The sequence below is a fragment of the Anastrepha obliqua genome, chromosome 1, assembly GCF_027943255.1.
Source record: "Anastrepha obliqua isolate idAnaObli1 chromosome 1, idAnaObli1_1.0, whole genome shotgun sequence".
NCBI classification, from domain to species: Eukaryota; Metazoa; Arthropoda; class Insecta; order Diptera; family Tephritidae; genus Anastrepha; species Anastrepha obliqua.
In genome coordinates, this window is record NC_072892.1 from 104314892 (window position 1) to 104332775 (window position 17884).

A 17884-nucleotide genomic window follows, 5' to 3' on the forward strand; every position below is an offset into this window, starting at 1 on the left:
CCACAGTTTTAAGCTAACTCCGAACGCCAAATATTTTTTTATGAGGAGCTTTTCTTGACAGAAATATACTCGGAGGTTTGCCATTGCCTGCCGAAGGGCCACCGCTATTAGAAAAAACTTTTTTTCATTTTGGCTTTCATGCACGGAGATTCGAACCTACGCACTTCCGAATGGCAGTCAACAACCAAGCCACCGGCTACGTTGGCCACAACACACAAACATCCAACTATAAAACCGACCAATCTTTAGAGTTTTCAGTTTAGCTCTCATTGCTCTAAAACCAAAAAACTAAAAACAAGAATACCATTTAAAAGATATGGAAGTAAATCTTTAATACTTTTGGTTTTTGGCAACATCTTTCGTCATATTGAAGAAACACGTCGCCTCGTAGCGGAAAAGATCAGTAATACTAAATACATTCAAATAAGTTGAAATTATAGTGGCCAATGCACCAAAAAGCATCACCGACAAAGACACGGTAAGATCGCATTTCAGACGATACCAACACTTCAAAATATGTAGCCAATATTTGCGCATACGCAGACGGCACGATAGTGGCACGCCATTCCTTTGTTGTTGTTCCAGCATCAATAACTGTTCCATGTCCGAATGCACCGGTTCGAAATTCAAATCGAGTGGTATGCTGCCATATGAAGACTCCGTAGCGACGCGCTGGTGCAGCCTTTCCATGTGACTAATACGACGATAGAGTAGTGGCGGTAGGATAAAGACCAGTGGCGCGACAATTGTGCCGCCTACTATATCCATGAGAACATCAAAATTAGGCACAAATTCGGCTATGAGCACTTCGAGGCCGACAACAGAAGAACGCAAAGCAATGCGCTTCCACGAAAAAGCTGAGAAAAAGAGAAGAGAAGAGGTGGAAAAATGTTATTTGTTGGTAACAGAGGAGATTGCAAAATGGCAGGCACAGGTATGTGGAAAATTTCAGTATTTTGGATTAATATTTGCAGTTGAGGCTGCAAAATAAATGTAAATAAATTATTTTAAATAATTCCTCTACCTTCTTTAATTTGTAGATAATTTTCAATTTGCAAAAACATCGCCGAGCTACCCACAATAATCGAAAAGCACAACTGCAGTGCGATGAGTATTAGCAAAACATATAACGGAACACTCTTCGGCAGAGACTCGAGCAGATTATCGGCGATCATGGTGCCGAACTTGTAAGCCGCAATAATGGAACCGAAAATAGCAATGGCGCATGTAACTGAAATAAGAACTGGTATTAGTATAGGTGCATATGGTATTACATATTTACGGGTATGGCATAGCAAACTTACTTGTGATGCCACTGAAGGCGGCCCAGTAAACTTGAGACTTGTGCTGCATATCGATTTGCAAGGTGAGTAGCATTGGATGAATGTCGAACTGGAAAGCCAAAATGCTGTAGCCATTCAGAAGCGCCAAGAACGATGGAATTTCTAGAGAATTAAAAAAAGTATGTCGTACTATAAAATAAGAGTCAATGAACGATTCTCACATTTGAACGTACCAAAGTTGACGCCTTCGAAGGGTTTACCCAACGGCATTGAGGCGAAGAGGCAAAACCACAAAAGAATCACAATCACAATGAGTACGAAGAGCGAGAAAATCGTCAATCCACTGCAAATAAAAATAACAGCTTAAACAATGCAAGCCGCAGGCATTAGAATGATATAAATGCGCACAAGCTTAACTAGTTATTGCATAACGTAACATAACATATGAAGCATATCATATAGGATGATTTCCGAACTAAGCGTTATTGCAAAAATAAGTGCTAGTAAATACATACAGCCCGGTTCACTTGATTAGGGGCAATATTTGTATGAAATTAACTCAAGAAGCAAGCATAAACTAAAATATTAAAAACTAGTTTGAATTGCCCTTGAATTGTAAAAGAAAGTGGGGAAGGCCGTCCAACAATAGATATGCAGCTGCTTCCGCGAAGCGCTCAACTGACGTGGCCTAATGGGCGGAACTTCTGAAGGGTCTATCTCTTAGAATTTTACTCGGATCGACTTAAAATTTTAGGAGAGTATTTTAATCATACTGTACTATTAAATGAGACAAAAAATCGATTTTTTGAAATTTTCAAACCCTCCTAACCCCTTAAATGGCTATTAAAGCAACCATATTTGATACACCTATACAAGAGGTTCTGATAATTCAAGTAAAGACTAAACTTTTCTCGAAAGTAAAGATGCATCAAAATGTTATTCCATCTAGAGTCTCTCTCCCCTCAATAGCAGGCACCCCGTTGACGCTCTCTGATAGAGTTAAGTACCTGAGACTTGTCCTTGACAGAGGGTTAACGTGGAAGCCTAACATTGAGGAGAGAATTAGGAAGGCAACAGTCGCCTTGTATGGCTATAGGGGCGCTATCGGCAAAAGATGGGGCCCTTTGCTGAAAGTTACTTTTGGGTTTTATAACACAATAATAAAGCCAATTCTGCTGTACGGAGTCCTTATCTGGTGGAACTCGCTGGAAAGTATAACATCAGTTAAACAGCTGGAGAGGGTTCAAAGGTCTGCTCTCATTGGAATCAGTGGGGCGCTTCGGACCACACCTACTCTAGCACTCAACGCTATGATGAATGTGGCACCCGTGGACATTGCAGGAAAAAATGCTGCTGCACGCGCCACAATCAGAGGTGTTCGGACCATAAGCTAGACTTAAGCTACGGACACTCTAGCATTCTGAACAACTTTTAGTTCATCCCCATGGTGCTGGATCATTGTACACCTTCGCTAGGTCCGAGCGGAACTTCTTCCATTCATATTCCTTCAAGGGAAGGGTGGGCGAGGTGCAACATTTGGAAACGGAGCATGGCTAATATGTTAACGGATGGCTCAAAGTTGCAGGAAAGAGTTGGTGGCAAAGTATTCTGCAAGGAGCTCCCCACAAGCTCAAATTTAGGCTTCCGGACCACTGTAGTGTTTTCCAAGGAGAAGTAGCCGCAATTAAGGAAACTGTGGATTGGCTGCTCGCTTCTGCAATTACAGTAAAGGAGGTAAATATCCTAATCTACCTAATCTAATAGTGTTTCATAGCAGCAAAAAGCAGCTGTAGCACTGTGCTCTAAGTGAATCTGAATGAATATGTATGTGGCTATAATTTCACAAAACCATTTGCAACTTAACTCATACAGTCGCTATATGTACTAATCTCATCGATTTAGAAATCTCTAATTTTCTTAATTGCGATCATTCATTCGTTCATAAGGACCGCCTTGAGCTGGAAGCATCAAGCGGCGACGCTGAGCCTGTTGCAAAATGTAAAAATCATGGGGAACGTTTTGACACTATGCGATCTGCTGAATTTATTCAACAAGCACAAGCGATCATTGTTGAGGATTCTTCGAAATCAATTAGGGCTCTTGCAAGAAATCTTAAAGTTTCTGGGGTTCTTATCCGTCGAGTTGTCGATGAAGAGCTCTGGTATAAGTCCCACATTATACACAGAAGACAGTTTATGTCGGAGCAAACACGAGGACTGCGAACAAAACACTAAACAAAATTAAACACCCTGATCCTCCTGAGATGTTGAAGTTTTTTCCTGACGAAAAAATGTTGACCAACACCAAAAGACGAACGGCAAAAATGGCAAATGGTTATGTTCTAATCCTACAAAGGTTTCTGTGTTCATGCACCCGAATTTTCCCGCCACTGTTGTGGTTTTAGGTGTTGTGAGCAACAAAGGATATGTCATGCCACCACACTTCTTTACTCAATGATTTCAAGTACATTCTGCTGCATGTATCGAGGTTCTAGGGGCAATAGTGATACCCTACGTTGATAGTATACGCGGTGGCAGCCCATATATCTTTCAGCAATACTCTGCTTGCTCACAAGATTGAGTGACTGAAAATTTCCATGACTACATAACTACGAACTTTTGGCCACCTAACACCTTAACACCCTGCATTACTATGTATGGGGCGTAGTTAGGCGTGAAACCAGTAAGCATACTCATAACACCATTAACATGCCGTTACAGTCAATATGAATAAGAAGCATTTAATTCGGGCAAGCAATCGTTTCCGGACCTGGAACGAGGAGGTTATTGCAGCTAATGGGAATTCTACTGATTTTATTCTTCTTCTAGCATCACAGTCCTTGGTGAACCATTGCTTCATTCATAACCTTGTGCCATCAAGCACGCCTCACTATTACCTTACCAGGCCCACGTTAGGCAAGGCAAAGATTGGCATGCCAGAACAATACCAAATTTGGTTGTGGTCACGAAAATCTGTGGCAGTGTCTCACTTAGGCATAAATTGGAATCCCTAACTAATTTGTAGAAGGGCATCCGGAGTATTACCGAAGTTCGGTTTTTCGAACCTGCGCCTAATGAGGCAGATGTGTGGCGATACCTTTCGGGACTTGGGTCTAGTTTGGCTGCCTTATGAGGCGCAAATTTGAAATGCGGTCTGCCTTATTTGCGCCTAATCACCGCCTTACCAAAATTTCTAGTCGGGACGCCACACGTTTAGCTTTTCCATGCCTTCGGACCATCTCTTCTTCAGCCTCCAACAGCGCGTAATTCAACTGTCTTTCGAGTTGTTCTCTCCTAGGACATTTTTAACACGTGCCCGAGCCATCCTATCATCTGAGATTTTATAAATCTTTTCACAGTTTCATTTTTTGAATGATTTTATAGATATGTAATAGCTTTATGTTGTGTAAAAAATTCGTGAAGTTTCATTAAATTTTGTTCTAAATAAAAGCTAAATAGTTTTACTCTTAAGTTGTCCTCAAATACCGTACGCAACCTGCACGTACGGGGTAAAACGTCTTGAGCACATTTCAATTAAGGCTCTTATGCCTCTTGAAAATATATTAAAACAGAGATTCCTTACTATGTTACACAAAACATCGATATCACACGAACCTCAGTATCTCAAGCATAAACTCATCACACCAAGTTAATCAGATCATCTCAACTCTTGCTCGCGAAATTTAAGTCATCAATATATTAACACAATTTTTTTGTATTCGCTATTCGTCTGTGGAATACTCTCCCACATAAGTTGATATTAAAAAATATTAAAAACTCACTGCGTCTTAAAAGGCAGCTAACTTTGAAAAAATAGGTTCATTTGAAAGAAAAGTTCCCTGGTAAATGCTTCGTTTGTGATATGTTAACTGCGAAAAAATATCATTATCGAATAGCAAAAAGTACTGCTCTAAATGAAGGCAGGCTTTGTCCCGCTAGCCCCGAGCCGCTGTTACATATGTGACCCAAAAATTGTCTCCTATATTTACAACAGAATTTTTGTTAGTCGCTAGCTTATTGTTAGCTACCTAGTAAAGATTTTTTTGTTGAGCAACTATCCAGCCGGCTGGATACCGGATAATAACTCAATGTATATAATCGGCGTTTACACCCTTTAATCGGTGTTTGGCTGGGCTGAAATGAGTTTTTATGAGAAACTTTTTCGTGACAGAAATACGCTCGGAGGCTTGTCATTGCCTGTCGAGGGGCGACTGCTATTAAAAAATACTTTCTATCATTTTGCTGTTTCATGTATGGTGATTCGAACCCGTACACTTCCAAATGGTAGTTACACACCAACCCATTCAGCTACCGCCCAATCGGTAAAATTTAATCCTGAAAAATCAGCATCTAATTTGGAGAATGTTCACCTTTTAAGCAACTCGAAATGGCTGTTCGTAATGGTTTCTAAGTCTCTGCCTAATTACTGTATGTAAATAATAATATCTATGATAAATATTTTAATAAGCAACATAAATATTTACATGCATTACGTAAATATCAAGTACATATAAAGGAATTTTTTCACGCTTCGTCGCCTCTTACCGCATATGTTTGGGACTGCGTAGCCACATCAGCGGACAACAAAATATACCAATTATAATAACCCAGTAGCAAAACGAAAATGAGAATTCATCGTCGGTTATACGTTCACCGACCAGCTCTAGATTTTGTGCAGCTATCACCAAACTTGGTATGGCTGTGGCGAAAATACTGATGTCGAGCAAGATGCGCACGAAAAGGCTGAGGTAGCGTCCGTATGCCAAATCGGCAATAGCTGCATAAGGGTACCTGTTAATTAAAATATTTAAAAATTATGAAATTGCATAAGTATACGTATTTATTGTTTTGTGATGGAATATATATAATATGTATTTTTATATTAGTACTCTTTGGAATGCTAACCTGCTCCCAGACTCGAACAAACAATTGATGGAGGCACGCACACCTTGGGCAAAGCCTTAATGCTTTGTAAAACCTAAATGCCTTGTGGATAAGGGGTTAGGAGTAGTCAGAATTTAAAAAAAAATTGGATTTTTTTTTGCATTTTCTAAAAGATATTACTTTGAAAATATTGTGTGAAAATTTGAAGTGAATCGGACAAATACTTTTCGAGTTATTCAACAATTAACAGAGGGCGCTCGGGCGCTCCGGAGCTCGATAGCAAAATTTCAAGTTTTTCTGTGTTTCTCAAAACTTTGTTTTTTGAACTGGTGATCACTGTAACTTAAAAACCGCATGGTAGATTTCAATAAAATGTATACTGCTATTGAAAAACATAAAAAAACTCGTGTCTGATCGAAGGATTTTTTTTCAAAAGTTTCGATTTTTTTAAACAATTAATTGTCGTTTTTTTCTCGAAAATCTGAAAATATTTACTGAGGCCCTCATATTGTTAATTTTGAAAAAAAGCTTCGATCAGGCACCAAATTATGTATTAATAGAACTCATTTCTCTTGTCCGATTGATTTTAGATGAATTTCCAATGACTTGTGAAGATCACCGCAAGGGACTCCTGGAGAAACGGGCTCAACACAAAAAGCCATAATTTTTTTTTTTTTTGAAATTTCGCTAAAGTCAAGCCGAAACATGAAGTTTTAATGCTATGTTTCTATATTTATAAATTAAAGTAATTGACTAGCAAAAAAAATTCTTGAAAATCATCACTTTTTCGGGCCTCTGACTACCCCTAACACCATAGACCAGTTTCAATTTAGGCATTGAAAGCCAACATTACTAAAGTTATTCACAATTAGATACCGACAGTAGTCCTCCAGCAAATCATTCAAAATTGGTGTTTACGGATGGTCGAATCACGGCGCACTTGAGGCTAACATTTAAAAGGGATTATCTTTAAAAAAAAAGAGGTTGTCTGTAAAGTCGGTTTACTGACGATAGTTTAACGTGATAACGTCATAAGAAAATACTAATTGAATGGTTGCATTTTTCAAAAGAAAATTTTAATTTTATTTGTTTGATAGATATTTTGTATGGATATAGAGAATGAGTTAACATTAACATAACATAATATATATTAACATAACATAACATAACATAACATAACATAACATAACATAACATAACATAACATAACATAACATAACATAACATAACATAACATAACATAACATAACATAACATAACATAACATAACATAACATAACATAACATAACATAACATAACATAACATAACATAACATAACATAACATAACATAACATAACATAACATAACATAACATAACATAACGTAACATAACATAACATAACATAACATAACATAACATAACAATATAACATAACATAACATAACATAACATAACATAACATAACATAACATAACATAACATAACATAACATAACATAACATAACATAACATAACATAACATAACATAACATAACATAACATAACATAACATAACATAACATAACATAACATAACATAACATAACATAACATAACATAACATAACATAACATAACATAACATAACATAACATAACATAACATAACATAACATAACATAACATATCATAACATAACATAATCACGTCAAAAAATAATGATAACATTAAAACAACAGGTATTATTAACAAACTTGGTTTTATTTTAAATTCTTCAAGTAAATCAAATTAATAATAATCAATAAGAAGGCATATGCAAATACAAATACGTGATTTTATATATGTATATATGCGCATATACATACACATATACGCTCACGTAAGTAGGAGAGAGCAAGATGTCGAACGTTGCCGTTCGTTTGCTTTGTTTGCTTTGTCGTTCGTTCCGCGCTTTCGCTTGCAGTTCATTCAAGGTAACGACATATGAGCAAGGTAACGGCAATGAGCAAGGTAACACTAATGAGCCAGGTAACGACACATTTTTTCGTGCGTGCAGCCTGTTAAATCGAATTATAAGACGTTATCACGTCAATAAATGTAACGAATGAAAATAATAAAGATTGCCCACTCAATTTGAAATTTCGTTGTTTTATTTCAATTTAAAATCCGATACCTCTAAATTGATCACTCTTTAAAACGAGAAAAATGGAACAATAGAAAAACGAGAACATATGTGGAAAAAATTCTCAGCATTGATTAAAAAAAAGTTGAAAGTTTTGATGGCAAATTTTCTTGATTTGTTAAATGTTTGTGAATTTGCACAGACTTTGAACTTTGACTTTTATGGTTTTTGTTATCGAATGCACTATACTTTTATAGAAACATTAATAAATACAAAAATATTTAAAACTTGAAAACATCAAAACTATTTACTATTATTACATCTTTTGCCTTCCAAAGTATATTTTGCGCACTCTTAAGTAAAAATATATTTCACGTAAGTACTATTTAAAAATGTGTAGTTTGGAAAAAGTGGCTCAGCACAGATTTATTAGTTTACAAATTATTTCACAATCATAGTGGATGCTAAAACTTCAAGTGTTAAATAAATTTAACTTAGCCAGCGGCTTTAAGGCTTTTTATTTGTTAGGTCACTTATTTTGATTATTTTTTTACGCTGACTATAAAAAAACTAAAATTAAAATAAAATCCACATATACCTTTAGTCTATTTTTTTGTTAGTGAGAAAATGAAGAACGAGCAACTCATTACGATTAAAAAGTGTCTACTTAAAGTTATGAATCTTCATCTGGATAGAGCAGGGTGTTGGCACAGAAAGTGCGGAACCATCGATCAACCAATTTGATTTTCGTTCAAATATGCCCTCTCTCTGGACAACCATTTCAACCTTCTTCGCTTAGACAGGCTTCTGCAGAAGTCATGTGCCTGCACTCCTAATCTCTAAGCGTGTCTGCCAATAAGACAGTGCTCCGTTGGCTTAGCAGAAATGTTGTGCACTTAGCAATGCAAAAAGAGATAAGCACAATTGTCAGGCGATTCTGCAGATGGGTTCGTTACACTATCTTTAATTCGCCATTCTTAAAAATTGCTCAAAAATAAGTAGGTTACATGTTCTAGAAGAATACTACAGGGTCCGGCACTCGAAGTGTAACCAATTTCAGACCGCTCGCGCAGCTGGTGCACGCCCATCAGCTGTCTGTTAGTTCGCTAAATGACAGTCCGGGGTATTATTTACAGGTGCGTGGAAGTATTTTGCCGAGAGTATACAGGAAAAAAGAAAATCCGTAATGGGTTTCAAACGTAATATTGGTTGGAAAATCACAACCAGCGATTGTTCGGGAGCTCGAGCACCTTAAAGTAAACAAAGTTTTTGTTTATCGCACCATTACTCATTACAATGATACTGGTTGCAACGCGAAACGTTATGGAGTTGTTTATCAAAAGACTGCAACGTCACGTGAAATGGTTCAAAAAGTGAAGAACCGTCTTGAACGAAATCCCCGACGAAGTGCCAATCAATTGGCGAGAGAACGAAAGACCTGAAAATATCTGTCAAAAGTCAAGCCTTACAAGCCAGCCAAAAGGCTTTCACACAATATTTTCAAGCCAGCCAAAAGGCGCAGGATCTCACACCAAAGCAGCAACAAGTCAGACTTGAGAGAGCGGAAGAGTTGCTTCGCTTGGCCAAAAGCGGTCAATTTCCGAACATTGTGTTTTCTGACGAGAAAATTTTTGCGTCAAGGCAAATGCGAAATATTATCGGGAAAATATTTTGGAGGTTACTTTGAAAGCCTAGGCAGACAAACATTTCGGTAGAGGACCATGGACGTTTCAATAGGACTCGGCACCGTCTCACAAAGCTCGAGTGAACCAAGAATGGCTAAAAACAACGTTCCGAACTTCATAACACCCACACAATGGCTTTCAAATTCACCAGACACGAATCCGATGGATTATTCTCTTTGGACCATTTTGGAGAGCAAACTAAAAGATCTCCAGTCTCGAGGCGCTAAAAAAAGCCATGGTCCGTGAGTGGGCCAAAAATACCTGCAAGTCACATTCGAACGAATCCAGAAAGTATTCTTATATTTCGCGTTGCGTAATTAACACTTTTCGGATTCTATCTCTACGTATGAAGTGCGATGCTTATTGATTAACTTAAAATCATTGCAGAACAGCAGAATAATTTTATCTTTGTCTTTCATTTTTCATTTGATCCATGGTGCTGTTGACTGTCCGGTGCTTCTTGAGAGGATTTTCTGTAATATTCCGACCAGAGTTCTTCGTAGTTCGGAGTTTTTCTATGTTAGTCTCTCAAAATCTCTTTACACTCGAAATTCACCTATTACTAGCGCTTTATTTGAGTTTAATAAAATCTCTAAATTTGTTGAAATAGATTTTTCATATTCAAAAGACAAAATTATTAAAATTTTTGAATATTTATTATAAATAGTTTATTTGTACCTTCATTGTTTTAATGTCTATTAACCTTGAAATATGTCTACTTAGCCTATAAGAATTTGATATATTCATTGGCTTAATATAGGGTTTTTCAATAAGGGCGGGTAGATGTTGAAATGGAATAAAATGGCGTTTGCTGTGTGGCACGTAGCGCCGTCCTGCTGGAACCACATGTCGTCTAGATCCATATGGTTCAATATGGGCCATAAGAAATTGGAAGGGCAACGCTTGCGTTAATAAACACTAATTTTGATAATAAAGTTTTATCATTTGAACGTGCTGTTCAATCGTGTAACTTGCCATGATGATTTGGCATAAACAACTGAATAATAAACAAAAGATTTGACAGATGTCACCAAAACAAAATGGCTGCCACAGGGCGCCGAAATCGACCCGCGCCAATTGAAAAACCCTTTATATAAATAAATAAATATTTACACACTTCGAGCAATCGTGAAGTTACTCATACGACACCTGTTCACTAATTGTCACTCCAAGACTACCACTTAACATGCGCATGAACATATTTTTATTTATTTTACATACACATTTATTTTTTGTACGTTGGAAGTTCACTAGGCAGATTAGTTTACTTTTATTATTACAAGCGTCATTAACAGGATCATTTCCCTTCACAATAATTACTCTTAAAAGTAGTAGTAGTAACTAGTAGTAGTCTTGACTAATTTTACACAGACCCTGTTGCGCTGTCTTTGAAAATATACCGCCGCCTTTTATCCGCTTCGCCGTAACAGAGCACTACCGTTCTTCGCTCTACCTATTTTCCCCTTCGTTCTACCGATGTTCGCCTTCGCTATCAAAACAGTTACACTCTCACACAATTAATTTTTGTAACTGTTCCACTCATTCAATAGCCAATAGTGAGCAAATGGAAGCAAAATTCCGCGGACATTTTTTTTAAGGAGTCAGTTACTGCTTATTGGATTCTGACTAGTGATCGGGTGTTAAGTTAAACACAAGTTTTAATATTATATATATTGAGAGATTTTAGTGAATTTCCCAAAACACACAGTACGGTTTTTCATTTCGCACCCGACTTCATAGATCCTCTCGCCATAACTCACCTACTCTTCTGTACTATAGATGGATCGAAAGACTCAGCCATAATCCAACACTGACTGAGTAAAAATGAAGTGTAGATTTGAAGCACAATAACCGACAGAACTAAGGGTATACCGAGGAAACCCAATTGCACCAACAATGCTGGCAGCGTTATAAATGGGAGTACACCAAATAAGTCGACGACATATAACACAGCAATGAAGAGTGTTAAATTCTCTTTTTCTTCGCCGATGGTTTGCAAATGTGGGAGAGCACTAAAACGCCCACGCAACAGAAATGGCAGTTGATCATTGTGTGGCTGCGTAGAAGGTGGCAATGATGGTGGATCATTGGAGTGATAATATGCCTTCGAAGGACGTAAGGCAGGCTTATGACGACGCTTAAAAAACATGGCGTACGATGTTTTAAATTAAATTAATATTTCTGTCATAGCGAATTGACACAATATGCAGCCAGTTGGCAATGCGACTGGACGATTCAACTTAAAAGAGGCAACTGAAGCCCATTTTGTATTAGAAAATTGTCGTAAGTCTTCATTCTCGTGCATTGTATGTAGCATTACCGTTAAATACACCTATCTATATGTACTTGTATTTACTTGTATGTTTGTATGTACAAATGTGGTGAGTGCGCTCGGCTAGCACGCACTGAGATGTGGCAACTAGCAATGTTACTGTGTGTACTCAAAGCAGTTGCCAGTAATTTGATCCTCCAGCAGCGATGCACGATTTTGCACTATAGTATAAGCCTGCAGCAAAATAAATAAAGGGTCTTTCAAAAGACGCGCCTAGATATTGTTTTAATAGAAAACATGTAAAAATTTAGATTTCACTACTTTTATTCAAAATACGACTCTTGACAATTATATGTGAAAGATTACATAATTTAAACATCCACCATTTACCTAGACGTAGTCCTCAGTCTAGACAAAACAGTCGGTTCATGAATACATAATTGTTTATTGTGTGGAGATATCGATGTTGAAGGTTGTCCAGCAACATTTTCTGCTACAGCAGCAATAGTCTCAGCAAAATTTCTACTTTTAGGTCTACAGTCCTCTGAGTCTATCCTCGACAGAAACAGTTTCTTGAAATTTTCCACCAATTTTTAAATTTCCCACTCGTTCGGACGATTATTTCCGACAATTTTCATAATAAGTTTCAATAGTTTTAACGCGTTGTTCTATCGTATAAAATTGTACATCTGTCTACTTGACAAATGTCAAAGACGGCATAAAAAGAGCGTCTCTCTTGAAGGACCCTTTTTATGTATGTAGATATTGGTGTATAGACAACAAAGTAAATGAAAGCTATAGCGGCTTATATAAGTAGAACTTACTCCACGCAAAGGTCAATAACACCCCCAGATATGTACAGTACAAAAAGTAGTTATTAGAAAATGTGGAACAGAATGCGTTCAAGTTTGTAATTCATTTGGAAAATATTTACTTAGAAGATAGTTGGCCACAAAATGCTGGCACTTATTCCGATACTGATTCGGAACATAAAGATTATAATGTAACTGGTGAAGATATGATACTTCAAAGTGTGGCGAGGACGATACCAAGCAGTAGATGAGATCAATTGTCAACTATGCAAATAACTTAGTATGTTGCATGAACTATTTTTCCTACCAAAAACCTTTTTTTTCGTATGGAAGATCGACTTTCCGTATTGAAAAGTCCTTTAAGCCATGACCTAACTGAAAGCTTTTATTATTTTTTGTTGATGAGTCTCCATTCGACCAATAACACCAAAATTGGACCAAATTTGATTTTCTCGGATGAGTGTAAATTTGAGCAACAAATTTCTTCGACGACTCGTTAGACAAAATAGTAATCAAATCTTCTTGAAGTGATTTTCTTATCACAGTAGTAACTCTAATAGATGAGATAGTAAACACTTTATGTATCGACGACTGTGGAAAATGTTATCCGTTGCCTGTTTGAAAGGATCGGCACTGTGACAAAATTGTAAGTATGATATATTGCAGTGGTAAGACCACTGGTACTCTGGTGTGGTGAACCGTGACTAGGAAATTTTTATACTTTGCGCCTACGCCAAAGGTTCAACGACTAGTTGCTTTTGACCTAACCTAAACGAACTATCATACACGGCATATGGACATAGCTTAATAAACCGTAACAATATATACAATATATACAATATGTACTATATGGCTCCGGTTTTTAAAGGGGTTAAAAGTTCAAGATTACTATCTAAAAAAAAGGATGACTTAAGGGCTTAGCTTCAAACGCAATGCACTAAAACCTTTATACGAACGGTTCTAGAATGACTAGTAGAAAAGGCGCTAGGATATATCGTCTTGAGTTAGCCCCAAGGAAGTCGTATAAGCTTCCAGATCACTGCAGCATATTCCACGCTGAGGTTTTCACAGTTGGAAAGGCAACAGATCTAGCTTGTGATACTACTGGGACCAACTCCAAGGTTTAATTTTACATAGATAGTCAGACAACCATTGAAGCAATTGCATTGCCACGAGATAGTAGAGGATATAGCGAAAGCGGGGTCCATCTATCCCCGGATTTCGTCAACGAAATGCCAAAGTCAATACCAATATTATACAACAAACTAGACGAAAACATGATCAGAAAATTCAGGACAAAATGGGAAAGTCTGTCCACTTGCAGGAATGCTCATATCAAATGTAAATATGACGACCATACTCGATTTATATTATCATGAACATGAAGAGACTGTAAAACTATATGTGTGTTGACGGTACATAGCCCACTAGCAGCGTATGCATATAAGATAGGAGTCTTCGACAGCGAAGAATGCTGGAAATGGAGCGAGCAGGGCTCAAGGGAAACTGTACGGCATCTCCTTTGCAGATGTCCCGTGTTATTCAAAACACATTTATAATGTCAGGGGGCATCACCGTTTGATGGGTTCGAAGATATCTCAGTAGTGGGCAGGAAATGTCTGCTTAAATTAGCAATAGAAACAGGCACCATGCGGGTAGACTATTTCAAAACACATAACTAATGAACTCCATCTAGTATCGCTATGGAATGAACCGGTCTATTCGTAACTGTCAATCAACCAGTTTAAGCTAAACTAACCTAGAAAATACAACAAAATGTTATTAATTAACTTTTTTCTTTTCGAGTATCGTCTTTTCTTATTTGTCATAAACAGGGATGTAGCCAATGGACTGTCCCAAACCCATACATAACCTTCGGTTTGGCCCGTTGGTACGAGCTCCTTGTGAACAATTCCCCAGGAATCGTAAAATCAAATGAGCATCGACTTGATTTTTGACTTCTCCAAACGCGAGGTTTTGGGTGGTGGCTCATCTGAGGCCTTCCATTCGGCACTTTAACGCTTAGTTTCAGGTTCATCTTGGAAACACCACGTTTCATCACCATTTACAATATTGTAAAGGGCGTTCTCGCCTTTTCTCGCTTCTTTAATGAGGTCTTTCGAATGTTGAATTCTGTTGGGCCTCAGTCAACTTGTGCGGAATGAAACGTGATAAATTTACGAACAATTTCGATGGAGTTTTCGGCGATTACTCATTTTTGGCGGCCCATATATTCATTGTCATTAATGTCCTCACCACCATCTCTGAAACGTGTAAGCCACTCATGAACGCTGGCACAAGATAGACAATCATCGCCATAAACTTTTTTCATCAATTAAAATCTTTCGGTAAACGTTTTACTCATTTTAAAACAAAATTTGATATTAGCTCTTTGTTCGAAACTCAGTTTTGTACCAATGACACAAACATACTGGCACTTTAGACGCAATAACTTCGCTTCCACTGAACCGAATGTCACCAAGCTTTCGCTGGAGGTCAGCTAAGGGTGTAACTTCCAAAAAACTAACTCCATAAAAAGATGGCGCCATCAAAGACATTTTTATGACGCCAGTCTTGTTTAATTTGAACTTCACCTTGTATAAGCAAAGTTATGTAAATATGTACTAAAAATGTGCGCAATCAGTCTATTTCTTTTTTCTTCTTAATTGCCGCTATTGCCGTTTAAGCGATTTTTACCACGTTTAACAAAACACTTCAGTCGTTTCTTCCTCACGCCAGCCGGCGCAAGTTTGACACACCTAGTGAAGCCAAGTACTTCTCCATCTGATCTTTCGAGCACAGAGGATGGATTCCTCTATTTCACTTATACGCGGGCCACCATTTGTATTTCTGGCCTGTGTCCAGACGAGGGTTAATCTTGACTTTTTCAAAGGACTACAGTAATCTTCTGCATGTGAAGAAAGCCCAACTCTCCATAGAATAGACATATTTAGAATAGTTGCAACGATCACGTGACGATGGTCGCTAGGAAAACAGACTGAAGCCAACATTAAATGGTGTAAGGCTAGAGGTAAGTGATAGCGCCAATTATTTAGTTGTAGCTCTCGACAAGAAACTAAATTGGAATGTAGAGAGCAGAGTAAGGAAAGCTACTGTAGCTCTATTTTCATGCAAAAAGCCCATAGGACGCAGGTAGGGTCTTTCTCCGAATAACACTCACTGGATATATAGAACCGTTATCAGGCCTTTTCTCCTCTACGAAATTATAATCTGGTGGACAGCTCTCGACAAGACTACAATTAGAGACAGGCTTCAGAAGGTGTTTAGACAGACAATAAACGGCATGTATCGGGAGACCGTCATCACCTTCCTAAACTCCCGACTACCGAATGCCGTAATCGGAATCCAACCACCACCTACAGCAGATGCAGAGCTCCAGCTCCGTTCTGGATATTGCAGCAGGTTAAACTCTTACTTATCCAGAATTGACCCCTATATACCAAACATATGTCCTACATGTGACACCCCGCACGACACTAACCACCTTTTCACATCCCCCTTAGAACCCACTCATTTAACACCCCATGTTTCCTGGGCCTACCTTTAGACTGGTCAAGACGACCAGTGGTATACACTACACTGACAGGATTTGTATTACTGCTACAACAACAACAACAACTATTGCTTGAGTGTACCACTACTTAATAGGTTATTTAGTTCTAGAATTCCAACTAGATGTGAGTGGGTTGACAATATATCTGGTCGGAAAACTGCCTACTGTCCTTTACTGATGACTCAAATCTTGACGATAAAGTTGGCTTTGGCTTGCCCAAAAGCAAACATTTCGGCTCGTCTTCCTAATCATTGTAGTATTCAGCTGACTGGTTAGGTAAAAATGTCTTAAGAGAAGTGTATATTTATTTTGATAGCCTAGCGGTGATTAAGTCTCTTGATGGAGCTTTCACTAATTCCATCATTGCTCGCAAATGCCGGGCATCTCTTAACGAGATGCATCCATTTGGACATAGTGACATACCAGATATTTGTTAGGCAGACAAATTAGCGAGAGAGTTCACTACTACTCGCCTCCCTCTCGGTATGGGGACTGTAGGTATACCCCTCTCAAGCTACAAGCTGTGTGGTGCAAGTTGCATTGTCACTTCAGCCAACACATGGCTTGATAGTCTGACATGTAATGCTACAAAAAGAATTTGGCCAAAGCGGGACGTCAGGCGCTCAAAGGCGCTACTTGTCAAGGAAAAAGGTCTCTATGCTAGTTACTTTGATGACAGGCCACTGGCTCCTCGGTCGACATACTCAAAGTTTGACTACTGACCTCATTTCGACTACTGCAGAAGCTGAAAGAATGGGAAGAGGAAGAGTCTGTCACACATCTTCTCAGGTACTTTCATGCGTGGCTTGTTACTAGGTTTAGATACTTTGCCTCATCGTTCTTGAATGGTACTGAAGAGCATGGGGATATGAGTGTCAGCCAGACCCTACCTGGTTGGTTAGAGTGGTGATTCATCCAGAATCCAACTAGCGCTTCCGCACCATTTTGTTGCCACATCTTCGTTACCAACTTGTTTAAGAGTTATAGACCCTATCTAGAGTTATTTAATGAGTTAGGGGTAGTCAGAGGCCCGAAAAAATGTGATTTTCAATAAATTTTTTTTGCTAGTCGATTGCTTTATTTTACAAATATAAAAACATAGCATTAATACATCATGTTTCCACTCGACTTTAGTAAAATTTCAGAAAAAAAATAATAATAATTGTAACAGTGATCGCTGTTTCTGTGGAGCCCATTTCTCTAGAAGTCCCTTGCAGTGATCATCACAAGTCCTTGGAGATTCATCTAAAATCACTTTGACAAGAGAAATTAGTTTTAGTAATAGATAATCTTG

General features: G+C 38.0%; 1 protein-coding gene across 1 annotated transcript; it reads right to left on the minus strand.

Annotated features, from left to right (window-relative positions):
• Positions 1-306: 306 nt before the first annotated feature.
• LOC129250794 (uncharacterized) lies at positions 307-12155 on the minus strand. Its single transcript, XM_054890388.1, has 6 exons — positions 11693-12155; positions 5828-6073; positions 1517-1626; positions 1305-1445; positions 1025-1231; positions 307-857 (listed from the first exon to the last, which is right to left on the minus strand). The coding sequence occupies exons 1-6, from the start codon at positions 12079-12081 to the stop codon at positions 331-333; spliced, it is 1620 nt and encodes a 539-aa protein (XP_054746363.1). The 5' UTR covers positions 12082-12155; the 3' UTR covers positions 307-330.
• Between the last annotated feature and the right edge of the window lie 5729 nt (positions 12156-17884).